The 11,776-nt window shown below is 38.1% G+C and overlaps 1 protein-coding gene across 1 annotated transcript in view; it reads left to right on the forward strand.

Annotated features, from left to right (window-relative positions):
- Positions 1–3,743: 3,743 nt before the first annotated feature.
- Positions 3,744–11,776, forward strand: part of LOC101588738 (RNA polymerase II elongation factor ELL2-like) — a 25,345-nt gene continuing 17,312 nt past the window's right edge. Inside the window, exon 1 of the mRNA XM_004646699.1 lies at positions 3,744–3,904. Coding sequence (XP_004646756.1) covers positions 3,744–3,904 — 161 coding nt within the window. The remainder of the gene's footprint in view (positions 3,905–11,776) is intronic.

Here is an 11,776-nt window from a genome sequence, read left to right on the forward strand (position 1 = left end):
ATTTCTTGTTTAATTTCATCTGTAACCCATTGATTGCTGAGTAGGGTGTTGTTTAATTTCCATGTATTTGCTGGGGTTTTTTGGTTGCTTTTGTTATTTATTTCCAGTTTCATTGCATTGTGGTCAGATAATATGCATGGAATAATTTCTATTTTCTTGCAAATACTTAAGCATGACCTGTGTACTAGAATGTGATCTATTTTGGAAAATGGTTTGAGTGCAGCTGAAAAAATGTGTATTTCACTGTGGTTGGGTGGAACACTCTGTGTATGTCCACCAAGTGCATTTGTTCCAAGATCTGATTCAGTTGTGCTACTTCTTTGTTAATTTTTTGTCTGGTTGATCTATCTATTTGGGATAAGAGGGTGTTAAGGTCTCCTGTTAAGACTGTTGTATTGGATATTAGACTTTTCATGTCTATTAAAGTTTGTCTTATATAGTTGGGTGCTCCCATGTTTGGTGCCTACATATTCATGATTGTTATTTTTTCCTCTTGAATTTTTCCTCTAACTAGTATATAGTGGCCTTCTTTGTTTCATTTGATCATTCTTGGTTTGAAGTTGAGACTGACTGAGAATAGAATTGCTATCCCTGCTTTTTTTTCTGAAGTACTGGGGCAAAAAATACTACGTTAGTATTGTTTTCCATCCTTTGACTTTCAGCCTGTGAGTTTCTTTATGAGTTAAATATGTTTCTGGTATGCAACATATTGCTGGGTTTTGTTTCCTAATCCACTGTGCCAATCTATTTCTCTTAATTGGTGAATTGAGTCCATCTACATTGATAGCTATAATTGAGATGTGTTGACTTATGATTGACATGTTATTTGAATGCTGTTTTTAAACTGTTTTTCTCCTGTGTTTGTTTGTCCTGTTTAATGGGTTTCTTCTGTTCTCATTGGTGGAGTTCTGATCATTTTGGTCCCTCTCTAGAACATCTTTCCGTAGTCTGTGTAGGGTTGGTTTTGCCATCATGAAATTCTTTAGTTTTTCCTTGTCATGAAAGTATTTCACTTCTCCATCAAACTTGAAAGAGAGCTTTGCAGGGTATAGAAGTCTAGGTTGGAATTTATTTTCCTAGAGGACTTGAAGTACTCTGCTGCATGCTCTTCTGCCTTCATGGTTTGTGAAGTGAAGTCGGCCGTAATTCTGATGGGTTTTCCTTTGATTGTGATCTACTTCTTTTCTCTAGCAGCTTTCAGTATGATATTCTTGTGTTGGATTTCTGGGATCTTGACTACTATATGTCTCAGTGTGTTTTTAATTGGGTTGAAGTTATTTGGAGTTCCGTATGCTTCAGTTACATGATTATCAGATGGTTTCCTCATATTTGGGAAGTTTTCTGCTATTACTTCTGCCCATATTTTTTTTATATCATTTGTATTGACTCCTTCATTCTCATTGATGCCTATTAGTCTTAGACTGTTCACCTTTGCATTGTCTTGCAGGTGGTGAATTATTTTTTCCTGCATCCTAGTTGTTTTTAAGAGTTCCTTTCTTACATTTTCTCTAGCTACACCAGCATCTTCAAGATATGAAACTCTATCTTCACTTTTGCTCAAATGGTTTTTTAGGCTTGTAATTGAGATTTTAACATCCCCTACATCTCTTTGACTCTGCTTCATGCAATCTATTTCTTTTCTGTGTTGCTCATTCAAGGAATCCATCATTTTTTTTATTTTCCTGTATTTTTTTAATCAATGTCTTCTTTAGAAGCAGTTATTAAATCTTTTACTGCAGAGTTTTTAACAGATTGGTTTTCTTCTGTATGTTTCTGTATTTGATTCTTTAGTTCAGGGGCTATGGGTTTAGAAATTTCTTTTTTCATTTCAGACAATAATTCTGCTTTGAGTTCCTTTAAACCTTTCTGTAGTTGCTTATTTACTTCTGACGCTATTAATTCATGTATTTCAGCTAAGCCAGTGTCCACTGCATTTGTTCTGGTTGGGCATTTTGTTTCCTCCATATGTTTCTGCCTTTGATTCTTAAGTTCAGCTGCTATAAATTCAGAGTTTTCTTTTCTTTTTTTTTAATTCCAGAAATCGATTCTGCTCTGAGTTACTCTATCTCTTCCTGCTCTTGTTTATTTACTTCCGATGCTATTTGTTTATTTATTTCAGCTGAGATAGTGTCCTCTGCACTTGTTATGGGTGGGCTTGAGACCTGAGATTGCATTTTGCTCCTTGTCTTTATCATTTCATTTAACATGGACCTGTGGCCCTTGGTATAGGGCTTTGGTGCAATTATGTTATCACTTAATGAAATTCAGGTACTGATATACCAAGTACTGTTCATGCAGTTGTGCCTGGCTTGGGTTAGGCTACTGTGCTTAGCTCATTACTGTTGTTGCCCTTGGAGGTGGGCTTGCTGTACACCTCTGGTAAGAAGATTGGTTCCTGGATTAGCTGTGTGGATTTGACCCTAGTCTCTCACTGTGGTGACTTTACCTGCAGGGTTTTACCTCAAGCCTGTATGCAAGGTCTGGGCTGGGTCTGGAGGGGTATGAGAAGCAGGGCGAGAGAGCCCAGAAGCTCTCCCACACACTCACCAGTGTTGTGTTTTGGTGGGTCTGCAGGACTCCCAAGAGCGCAGCAGCAGTTCTTACTCAGACGGCAAGCTGTGCTGGATCTGGTTGGGCGGGGGTGGTCTGGAGTGATCTGGAGAACGCAGAGAAGTGACTCTCTCATGCGGTGGCCCTGGGCCTGGAGCGGCGAGCTGGCACAGGACAGAGCAGAAACTCTCTCCCACCCATTTTTTTTAATATCATATGTCTTGACTACTCCTTTCTCATTGATGCCTATTAGTCTCACATTGTTCATCTTTGCATCGTCTTGCAGGTGATGAATTATATTTTCCTGCATCCCAGTTGTGTTTAAGAGATCATTTCTTACTTTCTTTCTAGGTGCACTAGCATCTTCAAGATCTGAAACTCTGTCTTCACTTTCACTTAAATGGTTTCCAAGCTTGTGATTCAGATTTTGAGTTCCTCTATATCTCTTTGACTCTGCTTCATGCAATATATTTCCTTCCTGTTTGCTCATTCAAGTATTCTGTCCTTTTTCTAATCTCATGGATTTTTTTATCAATGTCTTCTGTAGATGCAGTTACTAATTCTGTGACTGAAGAGTGTTTATCAGATTGGGTTTCCTCTATATACTTCTGCATTTGATTCTTTACTTCAGATGCTATTAATTCTGAGATTTCTTTTGTGATTTCAGATCTGAGTTCCTCTATACGTTTCTGCAGTTGTTTCTTCAGTTCAGACACTATTGATTCATTTATTTCATCTGTGTGATTTTCAATTTGTTCTGTGCTAGTGTCCTCTGCACGTGTTGTGGTTGCCTTGGGTCCTGAGAATGCATTTTGTATCTTCTCTTTTCATTTTGTGTACCACGGTCCTTTGACCTTTGTTGTAGAGCTTTGGTGCAGTTATAAACTTAGCACTTAGTGAACTTTGCGGGCAGATCTGCAAAGTTTGAATTTATCTGGTTGTGCCTTGCTTATGTGTGGCTGCTGTGCTCAGCAGATTCCTACTGCATCCTTTAGGAGTGAACCTTTTGTGTCCCTTTGGGCAGATGTTCTGGTCGTGGACTAGCTGACTGGTCCTGTCCCCCACTTTTTCAGCAGGGATTTCAGCTGCAGAGTTTCAACTCAGGCCTTTATGCCAGGTCTGGGCTGTATCTGGAGAGGTCCAGTGGCTTAGGGGAGTACAGAAGCTCTCCCACACACTCCCCGTGTCTGCGCATGGCTGGATCTGTGTTTCTAGACAACAGGTCAGAATTTCTCACTCATTTGGTGTGCGTCGGATTTGCTCCTTTGTGCTATGGGTGTCCCAATGGCTTGGCAGAATGTCTCACTCACGTAGTGTGCCTGGATCTGTATCGGAGAACTCCCGAGGATGCAAGGTAGCCTGAAGCTCTTCTACACAGTCTCTGGTCTTGGGCTTGGCCTGGATGTCTCATGGAGCTTTTGTTGTTGATCCTACTTAAGAGTTTCATGTATGAATTATCTTACATATATTGAACAATCATTGAATTTCTGGAACCAAGCCTACTTGCATGCAGTGCATGAGTTTTAAAAAAAATACATTTACTGATACATTTTATGTATGCATAATGATCACATTCATTATGGGGAAATTTTATCTTCCTCATGACATACTTTGAATCTACATTTTCTACTTCTCCTATTCACTTTTTTCATATCACTTTCCCCTCCTCATTCACAATGATCAGGTTTCATTTTTTCATTTTTTTTTTTTTTTTAGTTTTTTCTTTCTCTTTTGCTCTTTCCTCTCCCATCCTTATTTTCCTCTCCTTTTGAAGTTACTTCGTATTCCACAATATCTGGTATTCATTTACATTCTTATATTTTCAGATTCTTGAATCAAAGAAATAATATCCTATTATACATGCATGTTTGGTTTATTGTACTTATAATTATGGTTTCTGAGTCCATCCGTTAAACTACAAATGTCTGAATTTTACATTTCTTCTTGGTTGAGTAATAATTCTTCATATAAAAATTCACATCCATTTATCCATTCATTTCTTGATGGGCATTTGAGTATTTTTCCAAGATTTAGCTGTTACAAATTTTGCCACTAAAAACATGGATGTACATATATTGCTCTGATGTTTTTATATCTTTCAATTCTTCTAAGAATTTATCAAATGTCAAATGGTACCTTTAGGCCTAGGTTTTTGTGTTGATTTGTTTTTGTTGTTGTTGTTGTTGCCTGATCAAATAGTTCAGCAGACTGAAGCACTTGATTAAGAAGGAGCAGAGACTGGCATTCGATTCCCACTGTGCCATGCTATCCCTGCCCCAGTTCACACTGAAACTGGCGATTGACACTGAGTGTGGTTCTTGTGCCTCTCATCCCAGAACTTGGGAGATTAGAAACAGGATGAACACTACAAATTCAATCTGTGTAATGAGACTCTATAAACCCTGTACTAAACACATTTTAAAAACTGAAGGATTGAATAAATAAATTGTTCTTCTTAGGATGTCACCATGCAGAACCAAAGATACAAATATTCTAGCTTTTCAATTACTGCCATCTAAACACTTGCAAAACTTCCTCAAATTTATATGTTGAATTCCTAACACTCAAGGTGATTGTATCAGGAAGGGGTAATTTTGTTAGGTGAGTAGTATCATGCAAGTAGGCTTTGAGCTTAAATCTCTCATAAAAAAGTTTTCAGAGAGCATGTTTGTTCATGCTACTACATGAGGATATAGAAAAACGATGCCATCTGTATAGGAAAATACATAGCATTATAAAATAGTGAGACAATTGACATCTTGATCTTGGATTTCACATGCTGCAAGAATGTGAGAATATTTTCTCACTTATATCAGTCACTCAGTATGCTTTTATCAACCTGAACAGATTAAGAAAGGAAATTAATATTGACAAGTTGAGGTACTGATATATTACAAATATCTAAAAATATGGAAGTAGTTTCTGAGCTGAGTATTGTTGGAGGCTAGAACAATTTTGAGAAACTTCATGTTAGAAAAAGCCTATATTACCTTGAATAGATTACTAAGAATGATTCAGGTGAGAGCTCTCAAAGAAAAAAGGATGGGGCTGGTGAGCTCACTCAGTGGATTGAGCACCGGCTTAGGCAAGGGAATGGACTGGGATTCAATCCCTGGCACCATATGCCATGCTAGCCACACCCATGGGCACACTGAGATGGCAAATGAGACTGAGCATGGTGGTGCATGTCTGTAATCCTAGCCCTGAAGAAGATGAAAACAGCCTCCTAGAGTCTGAGGTGTGTAGTGAAACCCTGTACCACATAAAAAAGGAAGGGCTGCAAGGTAGGTGAACATTTTGACCTTAGTCTTTCAAGTTCAGTGAAGACTCAGGACATAGGAGGACACATACTGTAACATCATGTAACTCAGTTGTGCCCCACATTTTCTAATCAATGAGATTATGGAGCCACAGAGGAGTGTGATTGATGATGTATAGTGTGGCTAAGCTGAATCACATGGAGAGAAAACTTTCTCTCAGGCTTTCAGAAAGAGCAAATTGGTGAAGCTTTGGGCGTGACTCATCCACATGCCTGACACTGACAAATGATCTACAAAGTGCGGTATGCAGTTACAGGATAAATCCTGAGGAGACTTGACTGACCTTATCAGATACAAAAGTTACATTTCTTGTTATATAAGTCTTGCTTTATCTTGGTCTTAACCATCCATCAGAAAAGTATAAAAGTGACATATATAAAGTAAAGCCATATTCATATGCTGAGGTATAAATGGCTCTAGTCAACAACTTATGCGGACAAACACCTACTATTGTGGACTATTGGACTGTGTTGGATTGTTTTGCTGAAATCAAGCACCTGTAATATTTAGATGCCAGTAGATTACCCATCTCTGACAGTGTTGACCTGGAGAGGGGGGATACAGAGGAAGGTCCATTTTGTTTTTGTGTATAGAGAGTATTTAGGATAGATGTAGGCCTGCTTTCGCTTGGTTTATTGAGAGGAAGGATTTGTGTTAGCAGTGTTTGGACAGGGTGTCCTGGCTGCTTCTTGTGCTGTGGATGATCACTGAGAAGATAACAATGTACAATGCTTTAGATATTGAAAATGTCCTAATAATCAGCTTGGAACTTGTCTCATTGATATTTGTTTCTCAATAAATTTTTTAAGTGAAAAAGAAAAAGAAAATAGGAGAGCTATAATAAATGAATCTACTTAGAGATGAATGCCTAAGATATCCTGAAGATAATGTGACAGAAAGATGTACGGTGAGGGCCATTAGGATCACATCTCAGACCAAAATAAAAATATTTGTTCCTTCTCATTTTAAATTGTCAGAGATCTTGGCTAAATTCTGTTTGTGTACTAATGTTTGGTAGAAGGTATAATTTTGGAGGGTAAAGTTGGATATTTGACTGAAGAAATACCCAAGGAATGTGATGGAGGTATTATTTGGCTTCTCTTGACTCCTGCTATTAAAATGCAGGAAGAGAGAAATCAGATAAAGATGGAATTGATCACTAGCAGAGGAGAAAAAGAAAGATTAGAAATAATCTCAGGCATTTCATATTGAAAAGAGGAAGAGAATCTGTTCTGGAAAAAACAGGAAAGTTATAGCAAAACTTCTATTTGATAAGGAGATTGATTAATCTGCCACGTAAAGACAAGCCAGGGCCCAATGTGCCACACACCAGAAGAAGGACCCTGAAGGGAATCCACAGAATGTCAAGGCTGCCTTTCCATCACAGGCCCAGAATGCAGGAGCTCCATGAGCATTGGGCCACCATGGAGAAGCCTTGCTGGTCACATGGCTATTGGAGTCATGGGTCAGGACTCCCACTCTGGGAGCCCCATAACATGTGATTGAAGTCGGAGGCAAACTCAAGCAAGAGTCCAAGACACATTACTGCTATGGAGTTGTCAATAATTGTAGGAAACTCCATCTCAGTGTGTCCAGAATGTGGGGTGAATACCCAAATCTGTCTGGAAATTAAGCTTGAAATACCAGGAGAGTAGAGTCCAGAACAGCTAGCCAAGGACACTAGCCTCTACACTGAGTTTTATTGTACTTTTCCTATTGCACTGAGTCCTTGTCCCTTTCATAGTTCTCCCTTTTGGAATTAAGGTATTTTGGAAGTTCATGGCATGTTTGCTTTAATAGGTTAACAGCTGGAGAGCCATTAATCCCCAAATAATTTTCACTTTGTATCTCACCTGTAGCTGAATTAGATGATGTTTATGTATTTTAGACTCTTTAGTTGATGCATAGGCGAGATAAGACTTTTGAGTTTACCGAAAAGAAATTAATCTATTTTTCATGGAAGATGCAAATGATTTTCTGGGAACCACAGATGAAATTCTGTAGCATGATTGTTTCCTCCTAAAATTCATATGCTCACATTCTCACCCACCAGATGATAGTAGGATTTGGGAACCTGATATATGACTAGGGTATAAAGATGTCACCCATGTGTTGGGTATTAGCACCCTTTTCAAAAAGACTTCAGAGATCTTTTTTTTCTTTTTATCTTTTTAATAAACCATGAAGAGACATCAACTGGAAAACAAGCCCTTATAAGGCACTGAACTTGTAGAAATCTTGACTCAGATTTCACCCTCACAACAGTGACAATTATACCTCAGTTGTTTGCTAGGCACCCAGGATATGGTCGATTGTTTTAGCATCCTGAGCACACTGAGATACTAAACCCAACTTAGACTTCAGTCTAAGGAAATGAGCTGATCCATATTTAGTTGGACCTCTTGAAGCATCCACTTTGATTACAAAGAGGTAATATTGGTTGAATTTTTCATTGTGATGTCATAATTGTACAATGTAGTAGGCATGTGGTGTGTAACAGCAACCATGTGGCACTCTGAAGACCTACACTGAATGCAGTGGAGCTTCAGACAGCTCGTGCTCGCAATTTGGATGATGATTAAGCACTATGTACAGGTAAGAAAGGGGAATCCTATAGCAGCCCAGACATTCAAGTGTTTGAATATTGACTAGGATGATTAAAGTGGGTTGAGTGGTCTAAACTTTTACTTTAAAACCAGAAATTCAACTATTAACTACATATCAGTGTGATCTTAGAGATGTGTTATAATTGCTTCCTCCTGTCTCATAAAGCATTGTTCAGAGTTTGGAATTGGGTAATATCACTGATTTGTGTGGAGTATAACCAGTGATTAATGTTTTTAAGGGATTATCAAAGAGGAAAATAGATACCATACTTCAACTTCCATTTGCTGTTATTAACTGCTTAAGATATGATTCATGTTTGTAATTCATGCAGTTTAAAATCATGTTCGTAGTTGTTGGTTATATGTATGTGTTGCAAATTGTTTTTTTAACCTCTTCTTTTTTTTTCCTTTCTCTACTCCTCCTCAGGTCTCCATATGCACAATTTTATACCGGTTGCCTTAGTTAATGTTATAGTCTTCAGTGTTTATATTAATTTGTATTGTTTTATTCCTGCACATGACACATCTTTATGCACTTCAGTTTCACTTCACTTCTTCATCCCTTATGTTTCCTAGCTTCCCTAATGTAAGAGATTCATTCAGTTGTCAAGTTTTATTCATCCTATATCATTTTACTTCGTGCTTTGCCTCACACATATGCTATTACAAATAGAAGCACTGAAATGACAACCAAGACTTGGAGGCAGATTTATTTATGTCTACAGACGTTGATTGGGATCATTCCTACAATATCAGGCCTTGAAGGCCCGAGGAAAGAGTTGCTTTGGCTTTTCATTTTCTGTATTTTAAGGAAGGGTCATCACGGTGTTAAGGATCTGACTACTAGATTGGAATCCTAGCGATCCACCTGTTTATAGCCTCCCAAGTGGTGGGATTACTGGCACACACCACCATGTACAGTCTCAGTCACATTCTCGTGCCCTGGGGAAGGAGTGGGCAATTCAGGCCCGTGATGGAAGCCCTGCCCCTTTGTGCTTGCTTGCATATGCTTTAATCCACTGAGTATTTGGCTGGCACTGGAAGAGAGGTTTTTATGTGGTTGAAAGAAAAATTGCAAGGCTACCTGTGAGATGGCACAGTGGAATAAGCGGTTCCCTGGCAAGCGCAAGGGACTGAGTTCATTCACCGGTTCCTGGAAAAATAAATTACAGAGATACAGTACTGGCTGGCTTTATTTCATTCTTCCAATATGCATCATAGTGACTTATCATTTCTAGGAGACAAAATTAATAAGAACTGTTATCAGGGCAACTGAAACTGAAGTATACTGGCCAGGGAGGGGCATTTTGTGCTGTAAAGTTAGAGACACCATATAGTATTTAAAGTTATGTGTCTGGTTTATTTCATGCAGCATTACATTTTCCAGGTGTGCCCATTTTTCTAAAATTGTGTGAAATTTGTCATTCTTTATAGATGAGTACTATTCCACTATAAGTAAATGCCACACTTTTTTAAATGAGTTGTCTGATGATGGGTATACAACAAATTCTAGGATTTACCTATTATGTATTGTGCTGCTATAAATACAGGCATGCAGGTATTGCTGTAATATAATTAAGCCCTTTGGGGAAGATACCTAACAGGGAGATACTTTAATCATTTGGAAGGTCTAATTTGATTTCGTGAGAAATATCCAAACTGAATTATATAATGGGTGTAATAGTTTAATTTCCCACCAACATTGCACGGGGATTTTGTTTTTGCCACAGGAATACCAGTATTTTTCATTGTTTGAATTATTAATTATTGCCATTCTTTCTAGAATAAGATGGAATCTTAGTGTTCTTTTAATTTGCATCTTTCTAATGTCCACAGATGTTGAAATTTTTTTGTATATTTTTTGGCCATACATATTTCTTCCACTATGGAGTTTCTATTCATTTCTCTAGTCCATTTCTTGATAAGATATTTGATTTTTGGTAGTTTAAATTTTTTTTAACTCTTTTGTTTTTCCACTCATGTATTTGGTACAGGGACTCACTATGCAGCTTGGACTCAGCGATCGTCCTGTTTTCAGCCTCCCCAGCACTGGGATTACAGGCATGTGCCAACAAGCCTGGACTAGTTTGCAAGATCAGGGTGCCCCGAGGGCAGGCCTGGCACTGCATGCAGGACCAGGGATCTAAACTTGTTCCCTGTGCTTGCCAATTCAGGCACTTAATCTGCTGAGTTAACTCAGCATCCTTGGACTTCTTTATCTATTATAGATATTTGTCTTGAGCAATGAGGATTAGTTGGCAATTTTTTTTCCATTCTACTGATTTTTGCTGTACAGAATTTTAGTCTGATATAATCCCATTTACTGATTTTTTTATTTCTAGTGCAATTGAAGTTCTTTTTAGAAAATCCTTTCCATGCATATTTCTTCAAGTGCTTTTTCTATTTTGTCTTTCTGAAGGTTGAATATTCCTGTTGTAATGTTCATATCTGTGTGTGTGTGTGTGTGTGTGTGTGTGTGTGTGTGTGTGTGTGTGTGGCTGGCTCATCCTACACTGTTGGCAGGTCTTTCAAAGCATGTGGTTCAAAGGATCAAACTGAGGTCCCTAAGCTTGACAAAGAAGGTGCTTTAGATCGATGAGCTATCTTGCTGGCCCCTGTAATGTTTACATCTTTGATCCAGTTTGATTTTTGTTTGACAGATAGTGAGAGATAAGGGTCTAATTTCATTCTTCTAGAAACAAATATCTAGTTTTCCCATCACCATTGTTGAATAGTCTATCTTTCCTGCAACATATGCTTTTGGATCCTTTGTCACAGATCAGATACTTGAATATGGACAAAGTTCCTGGTTCTCAGTTCTGTCCCATTGATCCAAGTGTCTGTTTTCAATTCAGTACCACACCATATCTTTGTTTATCACTATGGATTTGTATTGTTCCTTTTGTCAGGTATTGCTAGCTGCTTGCTTTCTTCTTATTGCCCAAGATTACTTTTGTTACTCTGGGTCTCTTCTGCTTCCATAAGAATTTTCAGACATTTTTCATACAGATCTGCAAAGTATGATCTTTGTGTTATCAGTGCTACTGCACTGAATCTGCATGGAAGTGTGTCCATTTTGACAATATCCGTTCGGCCTATCCAGGTTCAAGGGCCATCTTTAATTTTCTAATGTCCTCTTCAATCTCCTTCTTTTCAGGTGCTACAGGAGGTTTTGTAGAAATCTTTCACTTGCTTTCTTAGGATAATTCTTTTTTTTTCTTTTCAAAGTTTTATTGATAAACATATAGCAATGAGACAGTTTCAAATCAAATCGAAAGTACAGTTTCAACAAATAATACA

The sequence above is a fragment of the Octodon degus genome, unplaced genomic scaffold (assembly GCF_000260255.1).
Source record: "Octodon degus isolate 3935 unplaced genomic scaffold, OctDeg1.0 scaffold00278, whole genome shotgun sequence".
In the NCBI taxonomy this organism is placed as follows: domain Eukaryota; kingdom Metazoa; phylum Chordata; class Mammalia; order Rodentia; family Octodontidae; genus Octodon; species Octodon degus.